A 22,392-nucleotide genomic window follows, 5' to 3' on the forward strand; every position below is an offset into this window, starting at 1 on the left:
GTTTCGTAAGAGACACAAACATTCTTTGAGGAGGACTCACATAGAGTACTGTAAGACTTTCCTCTTTCCATTCCTGATTTTGAAAATATACCGTAAATAAATATGTTTTATTGGATGGAAAGATGTTACCTTCAACAGTCTTGATTTTTCCAGTTCCATGGGAACATCATTTGTCATAGCATAGCTTGTGGTTTTATTTCCGAGAGTTCTAACCACAAAATGTCTAAGACTGGTTTCTGTTCCTATACCTCTGTGTTTGAAAAGCCGGTACCTTACACATCACTAGGGCTAGGAGTGTTTCCTGCTGACCATGTGACCTGACCAAGGAAAACTCTGGGCCCTTCGCTACAACTCATCAACTCTCCTCACTTCTCTTCTCCAGCTTTGGCGAAAACGAGAGTGTGTGTGTGAGAGAGAGAGACAAAGAGAGAGAGAGGGCGAGAGAGAACAAGAGAGACAAAGAGAGAGAGGGCGAGAGAGAGAACAAGAGAGATGAAGAAAGAGAGAGTAAAAGATGAGACATCAGGGAAAGAAGAGGAAGATTGCTTCTGTCCGTCACTGTAAACAAAGCCATATCTTCAATCAGATTACGTTTCATCTTATTCCCCCCTTGGCTGCCATCCAGGTGGGGTTGAGGCAGGGGAAGGGAAATGGAAGGGTTCTCCCTTCAACAGAGTAGTTTAAAGCCAGGCTGCATCCCAAATGGCATCCTACTCCCTACATGGTACACTACCAGACCAGAGCCCTATATGGGTTCCCTTTGGGCCCTGGTCAAAAGTAGTACACAATATATAGGAATAGGTTGCCAATTGGGATGCTGCCAGGAGAAGTGCTTTAGACAGGCTTCATTTAACTGCTGGGGTTAATCCTACCACTCATACACAGTTTGCACAGATACCTCACTGTACGGGTATCTCTTCTGTCCTCAAAGGCTTTGCTTCATTCTCCCTGCCTGTCCTCCCCTCCCCACCATGGTCGCCATGCCAGACTGCCTGCTGAAAAGCTGCAGATACTATCGCCAGGGCCCTGGTTCACATTCACAGACAGGCTCATCCTTGTGCCTGCTGAGGCTGGAGAGGCTGGGATTAGGTGATTCATGTGAATCTACTATGATTCTACTGTGATTCATGTGAATCTACTGTAATTCTTCTGTGATTCATGTGAATCTACTGTAATTCTACTGTGATTATACTGTGATTCATGTGAATCTACTGTGATTCTACTTTATCCATAATCTATTATGCCTTGTTTCTTCTTTTTCTGAAGTATGGTCAGGCCAAGAGTTGAGGTGACAGACCTGTGTGAATGCATGACAATGTATACCTACAGTTGAAGTCGGAAGTTTACATACACTTAGGTTGGATTCATTAAAACTCGTTTTTCAACCACTCCACAAATTTCTTATCAAACTATAGTTTTGGCAAGTCGGTTAGGACATATACTTTGTGCATGACGCAAGTCATTTTTCCAACAATTGTTAACAGACAGATTATTTCACTTATAATTCACTGTATCACAATTCCAGTGGGTCAGAAGTTTACATACACTAAGTTGACTGTGCCTTTAAACAGCTTGGAAAATTCCAGAAAATTATATAATGGCTTTATAAGCTTCTGATAGGCCAATTGACATAATTTGAGTCAATTGGAGGTGTACCTGTGGATGTTTTTCAAGGCCTACCTTCAAACGCAGTGCCTCTTTGCTTGACATCATGGGAAAATCAAAAGAAATCAGCCAAGACCTCAGGAAAAAAATTGGAGGCCTCCACAAGTCTGGTTCATCCTTGGGAGCAATTTCCAAACGCCTAAAGCTACCACGTTCATCTGTACAAACAATAGTACGCAAGTATAAACACCATGGGACCACGCAGCCGTCATACCGCTCAGGAAGGAGATGCGTTCTGTCTCCTAGAGATAAACGTACTTTGGTGCGAAAAGTGCAAATCAATCCCAGAACAACAGCAAAGGACCTTGTGAAGAAGCTGGAGGAAACAGGTACACAAGTATCTATATCCACAGTAAAACGAGTCCTATATTGACATTACCTGAAAGGCCGCTCAGCAAGGAAGAAGCCACTGCTCCAAAACAGCCATAGAAAAGCCATCGTTATGTTATGTAATAACCATCGTTATGTTTGGAGGAAAAAGGGGGAGGCTTGCAAGCCGAAGAACACCATCCCAACCGTGAAGCACGGGGGTGGCAGCATCATGTTGTGGGGGTGCTTTGCTGCAGGAGGGTCTGGTGCACTTCACAAAATAGATGGCATCATGAGGTACGAAAATTATATGGATATATTGAAGCAACATCTCAAGACATCAGTCAAGAAGTTAAAGCTTGGTCGCAAATGGGTCTTCCAAATGGACAATGACCCCAAGCATACTTCCAAAGCTGTGGCAAAATGGCTTAAGGACAACAAAGTCAAGATATTGGAGTGGCAATCACAAAGCCCTGACCTCAATCCCATTGAACATTTGTGGGCAGAACTGAAAAAGCGTGTGCGAGCAAGGAGGCCTACAAACCTGAGTCAGTTACACCAGCTCTGTCAGGAGGAATGGGCCAAAATTCACCCAACTTATTGTGGGAAGCTTGTGGAAGGCTACCCGAAACATTTGACCCAAGTTAAACAATTTAAAGGCAATGCTACCAAATACTAATTGAGTGTATGTAAACTTCTGACCCACTGGGAATGTGATGAAGGAAATTAAAGCTGAAATAAATCATTCTCTCCACTATTATTCTGACATTTAACATTCTTAAAATAAAGTGGTGATCCTAACTGACTTAAGACAGGGAATTTTTACTCTGATTAAATTTCAGGAATTGTGAAAAACTGAGTTGAAATGTATTTGGCTAAGGTGTATGTAAACTTCCGACTTCAACTGTACATAATACACAGTATGTATCTCATTCTGTATATGGCTATGAATGAGGGATAGTACATGGTGCATATAGTATGATTGATTGTTAGTATGTGTCTTTTATTTTTTAATAAGAAAAAATTCTTATTTTACAATGACGGCCTGCCACGGCCAGACCCTGGGCCAATTGTGCGCCGCCCTATGGGACTCCCGATCATGGCCAGTTGTGATACAGCCTGGGATCAAATCAGGGTATGTAGTGACTCCTCTAGCACTGAGATGCTGTGCCTTAGACCGCTGCACCACTCGGGTCCCACTGAGTGTCTATCTGAATGCCTGTGTGTATGAGCTGGGGTACATACAAGTATGTGTTTATATGAGTGAATAGGTTTGTCTTGATAAAGCCATTCAGTCAGTCAGCCAGTCAGTGTCACGCCCTGACCTTAGAGATCCTTTTTATTCTCTATTTTGGTTAGGTCAGGGTGTGACTAGGGTGGGTACTCTAGTTTTTGCATTTCTATGTTGGCCTGGTATGGTTCCCAATCAGAGGCAGCTGTCTATCGTTGTCTCTGATTGGGGATCATATTTAGGCAGCCTTTTCCCACCTGTTGTTTGTAGGATCTTGCTTTTGTGTAGTGCCTGTGAGCACTCCATTACTTCACGTTTCGTTTGTTTCTGTATTTGTTTTGGTGAGTTTCATTTATTAAAACATGTAGAACTCGACGCACGCTGCCCCTTGGTCCATTTATTCCAACGATCGTGACAGTCAGTCAGTCAGTCAGCCCCTCCAGCAGCAGAGCGGAGGTAGGTAGCAGGAAGAGGCAGAGAGAGAGAGAGAGAGGCTGAGGGGGAGGGTAATTAGCCTGACAAAGGGTGCTCTGTGCCTGGGCACAGCCCTGAGGAGCCAGCCCGTCTGGAGCTCGCTAGTCCTCCCTCCCGGCAACCTCTTCCTCTCTCTGAATGCACATTGTCTCAGAAGCAGGACAGGAGACACAGACACAGGGGAGGACTAGAGGAGGCACCACCACTGTCATACCGGATTCAGCATTCTTATAGACATAATGGAGCAGACATACTATAGACGCAAACATATTCACATTTGTACACACACACACACACACACACACACACACACACACACACACACACACACACACACACACACACACACACACACACACACACACACACACACTGATTGACAAACACAGACGACTGTCATGGGAAGAACCTGGAAAGAAATAGAACTGAAAATTTGCCACAGAAAGAGAAAGGGGTAGAATCTGCAAGCTCTGGATAAAGGACCTGGAGCTTTTTAAAATGTTTTTAAAGCTTTCATTTAAATAAAACCCCAAAAAGTGTTAAAACCCACAGTTTTAACGAGTGACAAAAGCCTAAATCAGAACTCTTTAAATGGCTTCGTGCATCCAAGACACTGATCATCGGTGCCCTTTTAAAAAGCAACCTCTCCATAAAGAGAATGACCCACGGTAGTTCTAAAATAACACCTGCTATCCACAAAACGTCTCAGAGTAGAAAAAGTGATAAGAACAGAGACATTATACTCCTACTCTTATTGGTAAAAATAAAAGCTATGCATCCAAGCCTCTTTAGTCATAAGAGTCCCATCTAGTCGACATATTTAGGAGACCTGGTGAGCTGTCCTAACCAGTTAAGAGTTACCAGCAGGTGCCTTGATCATAGAAAAAGGCAGCCAGTCAGTGGTTCCTGTGCCACATACAATTGCTTTAGAGTTGAAAGAATGTTTTGATATTTCTATATGATTAATCCATAAATAATCTAGACCTACATGGAACAGTATCTTTGCTTTTTACAATTATTTCACGAGGCCTATTTCACATGATATGCCTAAATATTTATCTAAGCTAATAAATAAACATGTTTTTATTTTGATTATTTAATTACCGACATCATGTTATTTCAAGTTTTCTTGGAGTGCAATATCACGTTGTTAAAAAAAGATGGCTAAATTGGACCTGTCTATAAATTGGGCAATTTAATGCATTTAGGGCTTATATTAACTTTGATTGTGTTCAATGATAATAATAGACCTTTTAAACATTGTATGCAACATTATCGGCAAGTGAAATGATGCCTACTGTGCCAAAGCGATTTAGAGTTCCTAAACAGGAGAGATGAGAGCGTTGATATAACAGTAATATTGTCAGCTTCTACTTTTAACAACCATCAGAATCTGTAAAAAAAAATGTAAAGGTTATGTATACCAACATATTAGGCAATAATTAAGAGTAGGCAAAGTGATTCTGTCAGGAAAAAAACATTTTATCATTGTAACATTTTATCTATCAGTAACATTCACCATGGTTGTCTGAAGTGTTCTATTGTCACACCCCGATCTGTTTCACCTGTCTTTGTGATTGTCTCCACCCCCCTCCAGGTGTCACCCATCTTCCCCATTATCCCCAGTGTATTTATACCTGTGTTCTCTGTTTGTCTGTTGCCAGTTCGTCTTGTTTTGTCAAGCTTACCAGCGTTTGTCCTGTCAGCTTCTGTTTTTTCCCAGCCTCTTTTTTCTCGCCCTCCTGGTTTTGACCCTCGCCTGTCCCATCTCTGTACCCGCCTGCCTGACCACTCTGCCTGCCCCTGACCACCCTGCTGCGTAGAGGACTGGGAACAACGCTGCGTAGAGGACTGGGGATAACGCTGCGGAGAGGACTGAGGATAACGCTGCGTAGAGGACTGAGGAGAACGCTGCGTAGAGGACTGGGGATAGCGCTGCGTAGAGGACTGGGGATAACGCTGCGTAGAGGACTGGGGAGAACGCTGTGTAGAGGACTGGGGAGAACGCTGCGTAGAGGACTGGGAGAACGCTGCGTAGAGGACTGGGGATAACGCTGCGTAGAGGACTAAGGAGAACGCTGCGGAGAGGACTGGGGATAACGCTGCATAGAGGACTGGGGAGAACGCTGCGTAGAGGACTGGAGAGAACGCTGCGTAGAGGACTGGGGATAACGCTGCGTAGAGGACTGGGAATAACGCTGCGTAGAGGACTGGGGAGAACGCTGCGTAGAGGACTGGGGATAACGCTGCGTAGAGGACTGAGGAAAACGCTGCGTAGAGGACTGGAGAGAACGCTGCGTAGAGGACTGGGGATAACGCTGCGTAGAGGACTGGAGAGAACGCTGCGTAGAGGACTGGAGAGAACGCTGCGTAGAGGACTGGGGACAACGCTGCGTAGAGGACTGGGGACAACGCTGCGTAGAGGACTGGGGATAACGCTGCGTAGAGGACTGGGGAGAACGCTGCGTAGAGGACTAAGGAGAACGCTGCGTAGAGGACTGGGGATAACGCTGCGTAGAGGACTGGAGAGAACGCTGCGTAGAGGACTGGGGATAACGCTGCGTAGAGGACTGGAGAGAACGCTGCGTAGAGGACTAAGGAGAACGCTGCGTAGAGGACTGGGGATAACGCTGCGTAGAGGACTGGAGAGAACGCTGCGTAGAGGACTGGAGAGAACGCTGCGTAGAGGACTGGAGAGAACGCTGCGTAGAGGACTGGAGAGAACGCTGCGTAGAGGACTGGGGAGAACGCTGTGTAGAGGACTGGGGAGAACGCTGTGTAGAGGACTGGGGAGAACGCTGCGTAGAGGACTGGGGATAACGCTGCGTAGAGGACTGGGGACAACGCTGCGTAGAGGACTGGGGATAACGCTGCGTAGAGGACTAAGGAGAACGCTGCGGAGAGGACTGGGGATAACGCTGCGTAGAGGACTTTGGACAACGCTGCGTAGAGGACTGGGGACAACACTGCGTAGAGGACTGGGGACAACGCTGCGTAGAGGACTGGGGAGAACGCTGCGTAGAGGACTGGGGATAACGCTGCGTAGAGGACTGGGGAGAACGCTGCGTAGAGGACTTGGGACAACGCTGCGTAGAGGACTGGGGATAACGCTGCGTAGAGGACTAAGGAGAACGCTGCGTAGAGGACTGGGGATAACGCTGCGTAGAGGACTTTGGACAACGCTGCGTAGAGGACTGGGGACAACACTGCGTAGAGGACTGGGGACAACGCTGCGTAGAGGACTGGGGACAACGCTGCGTAGAGGACTGGGGACAACGCTGCGTAGAGGACTGGGGACAACGCTGCGTAGAGGACTGGGGACAACGCTGCATAGAGGACTGGGGAGAACGCTGCGGAGAGGACTGGGGATAACGCTGCGTAGAGGACTGGGGACAACGCTGCGTAGAGGACTGGGGAGAACGCTGCGTAGAGGACTGGGGATAACGCTGCGTAGAGGACTGGGGAGAACGCTGCGGAGAGGACTGGGGATAACGCTGCGTAGAGGACTGGGGACAACGCTGCGTAGAGGACTGGGGATAACGCTGCGTAGAGGACTGGGGACAACGCTGCGTAGAGGACTGGGGACAACACTGCGTAGAGGACTGGGGACAACACTGCGTAGAGGACTGGGGACAACGCTGCGTAGAGGACTGGGGACAACGCTGCGTAGAGGACTGGGGACAACGCTGCGTAGAGGACTGGGGACAACGCTGCGTAGAGGACTGGGGAAAACGCTGTGTAGTGCTAGTGAAGTGCTAAGAGAGGCAGAAACCAAAAGTATCAGAATAGACATGTAGACTGTAGAAAATTGCTGAAATGAGTGTTTGAGTACAGCTGTGACCTAAAAGTCCCTGTCTTTGAATACAGTAGTTAGTGTAGTAGTGTACAGGAGGACCTGCCTTGTAGAGGCCAAAGAAACCCAGGTCCTTGATGACAGATATGGCGCTGACGCGGGGGCCGGTGGTGATCTCTCCAGCCACCTGCAGGCGGATCTTCACAATCTCCAGAGGGTTGGTGAAGATCACCTGGGATCCACCCGCCTGGACACACACAAACACACACACACACACACACACACACACACACACACACACACACACACACACACACACACACACACACACACACACACACACACACACACACACACACACACACACACACACACACACACACACACAGAGTGGGGATTAACGGTATAGTGATTTGTGAAACCTGGATTAGCAGCAGCACAAGGGGAATCTTTTTGTAAAACAGCTTTAAGAGAATGGGCTGTAAGTGACCACTGAAGCTATGTAACGGAGGGTAACCATCAGCGTACACCGATGGTGCCCTGATAGGGACATCACAGGTCTGACTGATGTCATACACACACAGGACAGTTCAAATAGGCTACACTGGCTGTGATAGGTGTTTACTGTAGACAGGCTCCCAGGTCTGTCAGTAATGGGTGTTTCCTGTAGACAGCCTCCCAGGTCTGTCTGTAATGGGTGTTCACTGTAGACAGCCTCCCAGGTCTGTCTGTAATGGGTGTTCACTGTAGACAGGCTCCCAGGTCTGTCAGTAATGGGTGTTTACTGTAGACAGCCTCCCAGGTCTGTCAGTGATAGATGTTCACTGTAGACAGGCTGCTAGGTCTGTCAGTGATAGATGTTCACTGTAGACAGGCTGCTAGGTCTGTCAGTGATAGATGTTCACTGTAGACAGGCTCCTAGGTCTGTCAGTGATAGATGTTCACTGTAGACAGGCTCGTGTTGTGTTGATACCATGTTGTGCTGTTGTCATGTTGTGTTGATACCATGTTGTGCTGTTGTCATGTTGTGTTGATACCATGTTGTGCTGTTGTCATGTTGTGTTGATACCATGTTGTGCTGTTGTCATGTTGTGTTGATACCATGTTGTGCTGTTGTCATGTTGTGTTGATACCATGTTGTGCCTTTGTCATGTTGTGTTGATACCATGTTGTGTTGTGTGTGTCTGTAGTCTCTGAACCATCCGTCTTCAGTTGCACCCTGCCTGAGGGGTTGTCTCCACAACGCTCCAACTGTGTACCTGGTGCCGGAGATAAAACCCCCAGCCACAGGTCCAGACAGGTTCTTCTCAGAGAGCTTCAAGGCGGCACAGCTTTCATGCACAGCTACGGTACCTGGAGCTGGGGGTGCGGTGTTGTAGTGGCTGTTGTCTTTTCCATGTTTGTGCTGCTATCATGTTGACTGTTGTCATGTTGTGTTGATACCATGTTGTGCTGTTGTCATGGTGTATTGCTGCCATGTTGTGCTGTTGTCATGTTGTGTTGATACCATGTTGTGTTGTTGTCATGGTGTATTGCTGCCATGTTGTGTTGTTGTCTTAGGTCTCTCTTTATATCCTGTGATGGTGTGTCTCTCTTGTCGTGTTTTGTCTACATTCATTTTATTTGTTAATCCTAGCCTCCGGCCCAACAGGAGGCCTTTTGCATCTTGCATCATTCTAAATAGGAATTTGTTCTTAATTGACTTGCCTGGTTAAATAAAGGTTAAATAAAAAATCATTTTAAAAAAGCAGCTCAAGTAGCTAACTTCGTCTCGGCACGAAGAGGGAGAGCCGGGACATAGTTAGCCGGGAAGGCAACAACCATTCTGGAACAGTCTCTCTCTCTCACACTAGTTGCCCCTGGATACCGTGGCTGAAAAGTGGCACAGTGCAATTAGATAGAAATCTGTTTCCATGGAGTCCTTCCCTGCCGTTAAATAGGGCCTGTACTGTTTGTTGTACTTTTCTCTCCCCCCTCCTTTGCTGTGAATTATTCATGTGTAATTGCGTGTGTCCCCTCTATCTTACGGGAAGGCTATCAAATGAGTACCCCAATCTGAATGTGCAACCTTGTGCGTTTTTTAACAGCCGCCCCCAAATTCATAAGTAAATGTTCCCGTATTTTGAGGGAGAGATCATAATCGCCCCATTGAAGGGAGTAGTACATTAAATAGTGGTGCAGAACTGACCAACATTTCCCTTCCAGAACTAAAAGAGAGGCATTGAATAGTAGGGGCTGATTCTTCATTCTAACGACTCACAGGTACAAATTTATAACTATTTATTTATGTGGAAAATTATATTTCATAGTTGATTACAGCAACCCTCTAATAGCAATGCATTTATTACCAGTCCGTTGGACACAGAGATGATTAACTGAAAATAGGGCCACTTGAGCAGCCAACGCTCTCGCTCACATCAATTGGACACTAATTGGGAGATTTCTGAATGTTAAGGAGAGCAACAACATCACAGGTTAGAGAAACCACCGCACAATTAGGTCTGACAGACAGAACAACAGACACGTCTGTCGGGGGGAGAGAGAGAAAGAGGGAGAGAGATGGAGAGAGACAGGGGGCGACAGAGAGCAAGAGAGAAACAGACAGACAGAGAGAGAGAGACAGAGAAAGAAACAGAAAAAGAGAGAGAGGGAGAGAGAGAGACAGAAAGAGGGAGATTTGATTACAGAGTGAGACAGTCGGTGGCGCGCTGATAATTCCCAGGTAATTACAAGGCAAGGTGATCCCCTGAGGGGGTTTGAGAGTCAGAACCTCAGACACGCTCCAGCACTACATCCACAGTATGTGTGGGTGTGTTTCTATGTGTGTGTGTGTGTGTGTGTGTTTGTGTTTCTGTGTGTGTGTGTTTCTGTGTGTTTGTGTTTCTGTGTGTGTGTGTGTTTCTGTGTGTTTGTGTGTGTGCACACATCAACCAGATTGTTCAAGATTGACTTCGAAATTGGACGTCTGTCCATGTCCTGAGGACGTCGGGAAATGCCTTCAAAACCAGCCACTAGGGCCAACAGTGAGCACTATTACCATCAAGTAGGCTTGGGTTTTGCTACAGCATTGTGGACGAGGGTGGCGGATGGGTGGAATCCCGTGACTCCAGGACCAAAGGTCACATGTTCAATCCTAGTGGTAGACACTCATTGTTTTAACTCTATCCCAAACCTTAACTTAACCATTCAGAATGAACGCCTAAACATAATGTTTAAACCTATCCCAAACCTTAAACATTAAGTTTAGGCATTCATTCTGAATGGTTAAGTTAAGGGTTAACTCCATCCCAAACCTTAACCCTTAACTTAACCATTCAGAATGAATGCCTAAACTTAATGTTTAACTCTATCCCAAACCTTAACCCTTAACTTTGACATTTGGAGAAATGTGGATAAACGTCAGAATCTGAAGTAAAATTGGTAACTTGTTACACACACACACACACACACACACACACACACACACACACACACACACACACACACACACACATATATCTTTGGGGTAACAGCTATGTAAAAGTTTACTTTTCAAAGGCAAACAATAGTTTAGCACTAGTTAGCAAACATTAGCCACCCTCAATTAATAGCCACTCACACTTTCATAGGTGCCAGAATTCTTAACTGAGGATTACACAAGCGTGCATGCATTTACGAGTCTGTGTGTGTTTATGTTGATGTGCTCATGTGCATGTTAAACGTTGTGATAAATGTTTTATAACTCGCAACGGAGCCGAATAACAAACCGTTACAAAGGCTTAAAAATCAAACCATGCAAATTGAAGTGATTTACACTGAATAATTGCCAAAGTGAAAACTAACAAAGCAACACTGTACTCTCTGTACACTCTCTCTCTCTCTCTCTCTCTCTCTCTCTGACTCTCTCTCTCTCTCTCTCCCCCCACATTGGCCCAGTGTGTATTTTGAGTAACCAAGCCCTCAAATGAGGGCCAGCGACCGCCTGATAGGCATCCAGCCAGCCAGCAGCGTCTCAGTAAACGGAGCATGCCGTTCTTACCAAATAATCATTAAGACCTGGCAACCCTCACTGAGCTTAATTCTGAGGCTATTATGAGGGGAGGAAAGAGCGGGGGAGAGAGGAAGGAAGAGAGGGGTGAGCAGAGGGGAGATGAGTGGGGAAAGAGGAGAAGAGAGGCGACCTTGTGGAGGAAAGGAGAGGAGTGGGGGAAAGAGGAGAAGAGAGGCGACCATGTGGAGGAAAGGAGAGGAGTGGGGGAAAGGAAAAAAGGAGAGAGAAGAGGAAAGGAGAAGAGAAGAGGAAAGGAGAGAGAAGAGGAAAGGAGAAGAGAAGAGGAAAGGAGAAGAGAAGAGGAAAGGAGAGAGAAGAGGAAAGGAGAGAGAAGAGGAAAGGAGAAGAGAAGAGGAAAGGAGAAGAGGAAAGGAGAGAGAAGAGGAAAGGAGAAGAGAAGAGGAAAGGAGAGAGAAGAGGAAAGGAGAAGAGAAGAGGAAAGGAGAAGAGAAGAGGAAAGGAGAAGAGAAGAGGAAAGGAGAAGAGGAAAGGAGAAGAGAAGAGGAAAGGAGAGAGAAGAGGAAAGGAGAAGAGAAGAGGAAAGGAGAAGAGAAGAGGAAAGGAGAAGAGAAGAGGAAAGGAGAAGAGGTTGAGATGAGTGGAGGACAGCCGAGTGGAGTGGCAAAGAGCAAAGTTGAGATGAGGAGAAGAAGGTAGAAGAAGGTAGGAGAGGGTAAGAAAGAGTAGAAGAGGGTAGGACAGGGTAGAAGAGGTGAATGGAAAGGAGAATAGAAAAGTGTAAAGGAAATGAGAAAGGGGGAGGTGAGGAGGAGGGAGAGGAGGGGAATGGAATGGAAAAAACAGAAGATCAGAGGAGAGGAGAGGAGAAGATATCAGAATATCCTAGATCCTCACTGACGGTGTCGTATTTACTACTTATTTTACCGTTAAAACCTCATTTAAACACATTTTTTACACACCTCACTCTTTTCCCCCCGTCCAATGTATTTCATCCCTCCTTCTTCTGTCCTGTCAGACTATGGTCTGGGACTGTCGCCGGAGCCCAAACCAACACTTTCACAGCTTCCAAATCATATAAACAGACTTCATGTGATGTGGCTGAAGTCTCCCTAAACAGGGTGTGTGTGTGTCTCTGTGTGTGTGTGTGTATGTCTCTGTGTGTCTGTGTGTGTCTCAGTGTGTGTGTATGTCTCTGTGTGTGTGTGTATGTCTCTGTGTGTCTGTGTGTGTCTCAGTGTGTGTGTGTCTCTGTGTGTGTGTGTCTCTGTGTGTGTGTGTCTCTGTGTGTGTGTGGGTGTCTCAGTGTGTGTGTGTCTCTGTGTGTGTGTCTCTGTGTGTGTGTCTGTGTGTGTGTGTGTGTGTGTGTGTGTGTGTGTGTGTGTGTGTGTGTGTGTGTGTGTGTGTGTGTGTGTGTGTGTGTGTGTGTGTGTGTGTGTGTGTGTGTGTGTGTGTGTGTGTGTGTCTGTGTGCATGCATGTGGGTGTTTGTGCATGTAGGTGTGCATGCCTGCATGTCTGAATCTTTACTTCTGTGTATGCATGTGTGTCTCTCTCTGTGTGTGTGTGTGTGTGTGTGTGTGTGTGTGTGTGTGTGTGTGTGTGTGTGTGTGTGTGTGTGTGTGTGTGTGTGTGTGTGTGTGTGTGTGTGTGTGTGTGTGTGTGTGTGTGTGTGTGTGTGAGAGAGTGATAACAGCAGAACGGCTCACCAGCACTAACACCAGGGGCTGAGACAGGATGAAAGGAGCTGTCAGAACAGCTCACGATGAAAAATAGGAAAAATCCATCCATCCTCACTCCACAATGCCATGGTATAATTGTGGATATGGAAAAGATATTTCACAGCAGCTTCGGTGGTACAATGATTGTCTACACTATACTTGCTTGTTTTGTCACATAAACTGAAATTAGGTCGAACTATTAGAATTTTAGCAACCAGAAAATGGCGGAACGATTTCTGCATAGTGCATCTTTAAGTCATAACCTTAATAGAGCTGTATACAGGTCACATAATGACATAAATCCTCTGCTTTAGTGATCGGCATCAAACGGGTTCGTGGTGAAAGGCCTCTCTCTATTCATTGGTTGAGGGGGTGACACTACAGCTAGACCCAAAGGGATGAGGTGGGGGGGGTCAGTGTGTGACAGCTCACTGAACAAACACAGGCTGTGTGTCGTAGGGTGGAGGTGGGGGAGGGGGGCAGTCTCAGGTAGCAGTCTCTTTATGTCTTTCTTTCAACAGGGATATATGGCTTTCTAATATATCCCTCTACGTTGATATAGCGTTTACCGTACATCTCTCTCTGTGTTGATGGAGGTTGATATAGTGTTTACCGTACATCTCTCTCTGTGTTGATGGACGTTGATATAGCGTTTACCGTACATCTCTCTCTGTGTTGATGGAGGTTGATATAGCGTTTACCGTACATCTCTCTCTGTGTTGATGGAGGTTGATATAGTGTTTACCGTACATCTCTCTCTGTGTTGATGGACGTTGATATAGCGTTTAGCGTACATCTCTCTCTGTGTTGATGGAGGTTGATATAGCGTTTACCGTACATCTCTCTCTGTGTTGATGGACGTTGATATAGCGTTTACCGTACATCTCTCTCTGTGTTGATGGATGTTGATATAGCGTTTACCGTACATCTCTCTCTGTGTTGATGGAGGTTGATATAGTGTTTACCGTACATCTCTCTCTGTGTTGATGGACGTTGATATAGCGTTTACCGTACATCTCTCTCTGTGTTGATGGAGGTTGATATAGCGTTTACCGTACATCTCTCTCTGTGTTGATGGAGGTTGATATAGTGTTTACCGTACATCTCTCTCTGTGTTGATGGACGTTGATATAGCGTTTAGCGTACATCTCTCTCTGTGTTGATGGAGGTTGATATAGCGTTTACCGTACATCTCTCTCTGTGTTGATGGACGTTGATATAGCGTTTACCGTACATCTCTCTCTGTGTTGATGGACGTTGATATAGCGTTTACCGTACATCTCTCTCTGTGTTGATGGAGGTTGATATAGTGTTTACCGTACATCTCTCTCTGTGTTGATGGACGTTGATATAGTGTTTACCGTACATCTCTCTCTGTGTTGATGGACGTTGATATAGTGTTTACCGTACATCTCTCTCTGTGTTGATGGATGTTGATATAGCGTTTACCGTACATCTCTCTCTGTGTTGATGGACGTTGATATAGCGTTTACCGTACATCTCTCTCTGTGTTGATGGACGTTGATATAGCGTTTACCGTACATCTCTCTCTGTGTTGATGGACGTTGATATAGCGTTTACCGTACATCTCTCTCTGTGTTGATGGACGTTGATATAGTGTTTACCGTACATCTCTCTCTGTGTTGATGGACGTTGATATAGCGTTTACCGTACATCTCTCTCTGTGTTGATGGAGGTTGATATAGCGTTTACCGTACATCTCTCTCTGTGTTGATGGACGTTGATATAGCGTTTACCGTACATCTCTCTCTGTGTTGATGGACGTTGATATAGCGTTTACCGTACATCTCTCTCTGTGTTGATGGACGTTGATATAGTGTTTACCGTACATCTCTCTCTGTGTTGATGGACGTTGATATAGCGTTTACCGTACATCTCTCTCTGTGTTGATGGAGGTTGATATAGTGTTTACCGTACATCTCTCTCTGTGTTGATGGAGGGTTGATATAGTGTTTACCGTACATCTCTCTCTTTGTGTTGATGGAGGTTGATATAGCGTTTACCGTACATCTCTCTCTGTGTTGATGGACGTTGATATAGCGTTTACCGTACATCTCTCTCTGTGTTGATGGACGTTGATATAGCGTTTACCGTACATCTCTCTCTGTGTTGATGGAGGTTGATATAGCGTTTACCGTACATCTCTCTCTGTGTTGATGGAGGTTGATATAGTGTTTACCGTACATCTCTCTCTGTGTTGATGGACGTTGATATAGCGTTTACCGTACATCTCTCTCTGTGTTGATGGAGGTTGATATAGTGTTTACCGTACATCTCTCTCTGTGTTGATGGACGTTGATATAGTGTTTACCGTACATCTCTCTCTCTGTGTTGATGGACGTTGATATAGTGTTTACCGTACATCTCTCTCTGTGTTGATGGAGGTTGATATAGCGTTTACCGTACATCTCTCTCTGTGTTGATGGACGTTGATATAGTGTTTACCGTACATCTCTCTCTGTGTTGATGGAGCTTGATATAGTGTTTACCGTACATCTCTCTCTGTGTTGATGGAGGTTGATATAGTGTTTACCGTACATCTCTCTCTGTGTTGATGGAGGTTGATATAGTGTTTACCGTACATCTCTCTCTGTGTTGATGGAGGGTTGATATAGTGTTTACCGTACATCTCTCTCTTTGTGTTGATGGAGGTTGATATAGCGTTTACCGTACATCTCTCTCTGTGTTGATGGACGTTGATATAGCGTTTACCGTACATCTCTCTCTGTGTTGATGGACGTTGATATAGCGTTTACCGTACATCTCTCTCTGTGTTGATGGAGGTTGATATAGCGTTTACCGTACATCTCTCTCTGTGTTGATGGAGGTTGATATAGTGTTTACCGTACATCTCTCTCTGTGTTGATGGACGTTGATATAGCGTTTACCGTACATCTCTCTCTGTGTTGATGGAGGTTGATATAGTGTTTACCGTACATCTCTCTCTGTGTTGATGGACGTTGATATAGTGTTTACCGTACATCTCTCTCTCTGTGTTGATGGACGTTGATATAGTGTTTACCGTACATCTCTCTCTGTGTTGATGGAGGCTGATATAGCGTTTACCGTACATCTCTCTCTGTGTTGATGGACGTTGATATAGTGTTTACCGTACATCTCTCTCTGTGTTGATGGAGCTTGATATAGTGTTTACCGTACATCTCTCTCTGTGTTGATGGAGGTTGATATAGTGTTTACCGTACATCTCTCTCTGTGTTGATGGACGTTGATATAGTGTTTACCGTACATCTCTCTCTGTGTTGATGGACGTTGATATAACGTTTACCGTACATCTCTCTTTGTGTTGATGGACGTTGATATAGTGTTTACCGTACATCTCTCTCTGTGTTGATGGATGTTGATATAGCGTTTACCGTACATCTCTCTCTGTGTTGATGGAGGTTGATATAGTGTTTACCGTACATCTCTCTCTCTGTGTTGATGGACGTTGATATAGCGTTTACCGTACATCTCTCTCTGTGTTGATGGAGGGTTGATATAGCTGTCACGTTCCTGACCTGTTTTCCTTTGTTATGTATTTGTTTTAGTTGGTCAGGGCGTGAATTGGGTGGGTTGGTCTAGGTTTCTATTTCTATGTGGGGTTTTGTGTTCGGCCTGGTGTGATTCTCAATCAGAGACAGGTGTGTATCGTTTGTCTCTGATTGAGAGTCATACTAAGGCAGCCTGGGTTTCACTTGTGTTTTGTGGGTGTTTGTTCCTGTGTCAGCGTTTGGGCCACACAGGACTGTTGCAGGTTAGTCACGTTTGTTGTTTTGTTAATTTGTAGTGTTTGTTGGTTTGCCATTAAAACATGAATTCCTACTACTCCGCATCTTGGTCCGATCCATGCTCCTCCTCGTCTGAGGAGGAGAACGACATTGACAGCCGTTACAGAAACACCCACCAAACCAGGACCAAGCGGATTGGAGAAGGACGGAGAGAACAACAGCAATGGGGAAAAGAGGAATGGACTTGGGAGGAGATCCTAGACGGTAAAGGACCCTGGGCAGAGCCAGTGGAGTGTCGCCGCCCCAAAGCGGAGCTGGAGGCAGCGAAAGCGGAGAGGAGGTTGTATGAGGCTAAGGCAAGGCAGAGCGGCTGGAAGCCCGAGAGGCTCACCCAAAAATTTCTTGGGGGGGGGGGGCTAAAGGGGAGTGTGGCGAAGCCGGGTTGGTTACCTGAGCCAACTCCCCGGGCTTACCGTGGAGTGAGAGGGCGTCGTACTGGTCAGACACCGTGTTATGCGGTGAAGCGCACGGTGTCCCCAGTACGCGTGCTTAGCCCAGTGCGGGCTATTCCACCTTGCCGCACTGGGAGGGCTAGGTTGGGCATCGAGCCGGATGTCATGAAGCCGGCCCAACGTATCTGGCCTCCAGTACGTCTCCTCGGGCCGGCGTACATGGCACCAGCCTTACAGGTGGTGTCCCCGGTTCGCCTGCATAGCCCAGTGCGGGCTATTCCACCTCGCCGCACTGGCAGGGCTACGGGGACCACTCAACCTGGTAAGGTTGGGGAGGCTTGGTGCTCAAGAGCGCGTGTCCTCCTTCACGGTCCGGCATATCCGGCGCCACCTTCCCACCCCAGCTCAGTACCACCAGTGCCTACTCCACGCACCAGGCTTCCAGTGCGTTTCCAGAGCCCTGTTCCTCCTCCACGCACTCTCCCTATGGTGCGTGTCTCCAGCTCAGTGCCTCCAGTTCCGGTACCACGCACCAGGCCTACTGTGCGCCTCAGCAGGTCAGAGTCGGCCGTCTGTCCAACGCCGCCTGCACTGCTCGTCTGTCCAGCGCCGTCTGAACTGCCTGCCTGCCCAGCACCATCTGAGCCATCCGTCTGCCCAGCGCCGTCTGAGCCATCCGTCTGCCCAGCGCCGTCTGAGCCATCCGTCTGCCCAGCGCCGTCTGAGCCATCCGTCTGCCCAGCGCCATCTGAGCCATCCGTCTGCCCAGCGCCATCTGAGCCATCCGTCTGCCACGAGCCTTCAGAGCCGCCCGTCTGTCCCGAGCCATTAGAGCCGTCCGTCAGTCAGGAGCCGCTAGAGCCGTCCGTCAGTCAGGAGCTGCCAGAGACGCCAGCCAGTCAGGAGCTGCCAGAGACGCCAGCCAGTCAGGAGCTGCCAGAGACGCCAGCCAGTCAGGAGCTGCCAGATCCGCCAGCCAGTCAGGAGCTGCCAGATCCGCCAGCCAGTCAGGAGCTGCCAGAACTGCCCTTCAGTCATGAGCTGCCCTCCAGTCATGAGCTGCCCTCCAGTCATGAGCTGCCCTACAGTCATGAGCTGCCCTCCAGTCATGAGCTGCCCTCCAGTCATGAGCTGCCCTCCAGTCATGAGCTGCCCTCCAGTCATGAGCTGCCCTACAGTCATGAGCTGCCCTACAGTCATGAGCTGCCACTCAGTCCGGAGCTGCCACTCAGTCCGGAGCTGCCCTACAGTCATGAGCTGCCCTACAGTCATGAGCTGCCCTACAGTCATGAGCTGCCCTACAGTCATGAGCTGCCACTCAGTCCGGAGCTCCCACTCAGTCCGGAGCTGCCCCTTATCCTGGTGCTGCCCCTTATCCTGGTGCTGCCCCTTATCCTGGTGCTGCCCCTTATCCTGGTGCTGCCCCTTATCCTGGTGCTGCCCCTCAGTCAACTGCTACCCCTCAGTCTGTTACTGCCTTTTGGAATAGCGGGATTGACATGGAGGGTGAATATTGGGAGGAGGCCACGGAAGCGGGGGTTGACTATGGTGGGGTGGGGACCACGACCAGCGCCAGAGCCGCCACCGTGGACAGACGCCCACCCAGACCCTCCCCTAGACTTTGTGCTGGTGCGCCCGGAGTTCGCACCTTAAGGGGGGGGTTCTGTCACGTTCCTGACCTGTTTTCCTTTGTTATGTATTTGTTTTAGTTGGTCAGGGCGTGAATTGGGTGGGTTGGTCTAGGTTTCTATTTCTATGTGGGGTTTTGTGTTCGGCCTGGTGTGATTCTCAATCAGAGACAGGTGTGTATCGTTTGTCTCTGATTGAGAGTCATACTAAGGCAGCCTGGGTTTCACTTGTGTTTTGTGGGTGTTTGTTCCTGTGTCAGCGTTTGGGCCACACAGGACTGTTGCAGGTTAGTCACGTTTGTTGTTTTGTTAATTGTAGTGTTTGTTGGTTTGCCATTAAAACATGAATTCCTACTACTCCGCATCTTGGTCCGATCCATGCTCCTCCTCGTCTGAGGAGGAGAACGACATTGACAGCCGTTACAATAGCGTTTACCGTACATCTCTCTCTGTGTTGATGGAGGTTGATATAGGGTTTACCGTACATCTCTCTCTGTGTTGATGGACGTTGATATAGCGTTTACCGTACATCTCTCTCTGTGTTGATGGAGGTTGATATAGTGTTTACCGTACATCTCTCTCTGTGTTGATGGAGGGTTGATATAGTGTTTACCGTACATCTCTCTCTGTGTTGATGGAGGTTGATATAGTGTTTACCGTACATCTCTCTCTGTGTTGATGGAGGGTTGATATAGTGTTTACCGTACATCTCTCTCTGTGTTGATGGAGGTTGATATAGTGTTTACCGTACATCTCTCTCTGTGTTGATGGAGGTTTATATAGCGTTTACCGTACATCTCTCTCTCTGTGTTGATGGACGTTGATATAGTGTTTACCGTACATCTCTCTCTGTGTTGATGGAGGTTGATATAGCGTTTACCGTACATCTCTCTCTCTGTGTTGATGGACGTTGATATAGCGTTTACCGTACATCTCTCTCTCTCTGTGTTGATGGACGTTGATATAGTGTTTACCGTACATCTCTCGCTGTGTTGATGGAGGTTGATATAGTGTTTACCGTACATCTCTCTCTGTGTTGATGGAGGTTGATATAGTGTTTACCGTACATCTCCCTCTGTGTTGATGGAGGTTTATATAGCGTTTACCGTACATCTCTCTCTCTGTGTTGATGGACGTTGATATAGTGTTTACCGTACATCTCTCTCTGTGTTGATGGAGGTTGATATAGCGTTTACCGTACATCTCTCTCTCTGTGTTGATGGACGTTGATATAGCGTTTACCGTACATCTCTCTCTCTCTGTGTTGATGGACGTTGATATAGTGTTTACCGTACATCTCTCTCTGTGTTGATGGAGGTTGATATAGTGTTTACCGTACATCTCTCTCTGTGTTGATGGAGGTTGATATAGTGTTTACCGTACATCTCTCTCTGTGTTGATGGAGGGTTGATATAGTGTTTACCGTACATCTCTCTCTGTGTTGATGGAGGTTGATATAGTGTTTACCGTACATCTCTCTCTCTCTGTGTTGATGGACGTTGATATAGTGTTTACCGTACATCTCTCTCTGTGTTGATGGAGGTTGATATAGTGTTTACCGTACATCTCTCTCTGTGTTGATGGAGGTTGATATAGTGTTTACCGTACATCTCTCTCTGTGTTGATGGAGGTTGATATAGTGTTTACCGTACATCTCTCTCTGTGTTGATGGAGGTTGATATAGTGTTTACCGTACATCTCTCTCTGTGTTGATGGAGGTTGATGAATAAGATGAGACTCACACATGCACCAGCCAGGATCTCAGCAGGTACAGGGATTGATCCATCTTTCTGTCTGGTCTTCCCTCTGATAAAGTCATTCACCTGTGGTGAGAAGACTAAGCATTAGACACACACTAAGACACAGACATACACACAGACAAACAGACAAAATACAGCAGGAGTGGATATTGGTAAGCTAAAGGGCCACTAGTAACGTGATCGTAGTAACAGTAACATTTCACTGTGAGACTACTAATTAATACATGTACCACACATGAGGTAGACTTTAAGTGCTTCAACTTTTCATCTTGCATCCTGATTGAAACAGATCTAGCTCTCTGTCCTTGTACTCTTGGATTTAAGTGCTGCATTCGACACTGTTGACCATGATGTCCTTCTGGACAAACTGGAGAGGAGGGTTGGCCTCTCCGCTCCAGTTCTAAATTGGTTTAGGACCTATTTAACCGGTCGAGAGTTTGTCGTCACCCTTGGTGAACATAACTCTGAGAAAATGCATATCACATGTGGTGTTCCACAAGGTTTGATTTTGGGTCTAGTACTGTTCAGTTAATATATATTACCCCTTGGCAGCATTATCAGAACGCACAGCATTGATTTTCACGCAGACGATATACAACTTTACATTTCTGTGTCACCAGAGTGTTTTAGCTCCACTGACAATATTAGACTGTATTAGCAATTTAAATAATTGGATGGCTCACAACTTCCTCCAGCTAAATCAAGACAAGACTGAGGTACTTATTGTTGGAGCAAAAGCACAGAGAGAGAATCTGGAAAAACATTTGAATTCATGGGCAATAAAGATAAAACACTAGGTGTTACAGTGCATTCGGAAAGTATTCAGACGCCTTCACTTTTTCCATATTTTGTTACGTTACAGCCTTATTCTAGAATGTATTAAATCGTTTTTTCCCACTCATCAATCTACACACAATACCAAAACAGGTTTTTAGACATTTTAGCAAATTTATAAAATTAAGAAACCTGAAATAACACATTTACATAAGTATTCAGATCCTGTAGTCAGTACTTTGTTGAAGCACCTTTGGCAGCGATTAAAGCCTTGAGTCTTCTCGGGCATGATGCTACAAGCTCTGCAGACCTGTTTTTGGAGAGTTTCTCCCACTCGTCTTTGCAGATCCTCTCAAGCTCTGTCAGGTTGGATGGGGAGTGTTGCTGCACAGCTATTTTCAGGTCTCTTCAGAGATGGTCGATCAGGTTCAAGTCCGGGCTCTGGCTGGGCCACTCAAGGACATTCAGAGACTTGTCCCGAAACCGCTCCTGCGTTGTCTTGGATGTGTGCTTAAGGTCGTTGTCCTGTTGGAAGGTGAACCTTCGCCCCAGTCTGAGGTTCTGACCACTCTGGAGCAGGTTTTCATCAAGGATCTCTCTGTACTTTGCTCTGTTCATCTTTCCCTCGATCCTGACTAGTCTCCCAGTCCCTGCCGCTGAAAAACATCCCCACAGCATAATGCTGCCACCACCATGCTTCACCGTAAGGATGGTGTCAGGTTTCCTCCAGACGTAATGCTTGGCATTTAAGCCAAAGAGTTCAATCTTGGTTTCATCAGACCAGAGAATCTTGTTTCTCATGGTCTGAGAGTCCTTTAGGTGCCTTTTGGAAAACTCCAAGCGGGCTGT

The 22,392-nt window shown here is 46.6% G+C and overlaps 1 protein-coding gene across 1 annotated transcript in view; it reads right to left on the reverse strand.

The window, feature by feature from the left end:
- Positions 1-22,392, reverse strand: part of LOC120022028 (calcium-binding mitochondrial carrier protein Aralar2) — an 80,969-nt gene that overhangs the window by 14,246 nt on the left and 44,331 nt on the right. Inside the window, exons 14-15 of the mRNA XM_038965826.1 lie at positions 20,752-20,832; positions 7,579-7,719 (exon numbers count right to left, since the gene is read on the reverse strand). Of these exons, the coding sequence (XP_038821754.1) occupies positions 7,579-7,719; positions 20,752-20,832 (222 nt within the window). The remainder of the gene's footprint in view (positions 1-7,578; positions 7,720-20,751; positions 20,833-22,392) is intronic.

Source organism: Salvelinus namaycush, chromosome 27, assembly GCF_016432855.1.
Source record: "Salvelinus namaycush isolate Seneca chromosome 27, SaNama_1.0, whole genome shotgun sequence".
Taxonomy (NCBI): domain Eukaryota; kingdom Metazoa; phylum Chordata; class Actinopteri; order Salmoniformes; family Salmonidae; genus Salvelinus; species Salvelinus namaycush.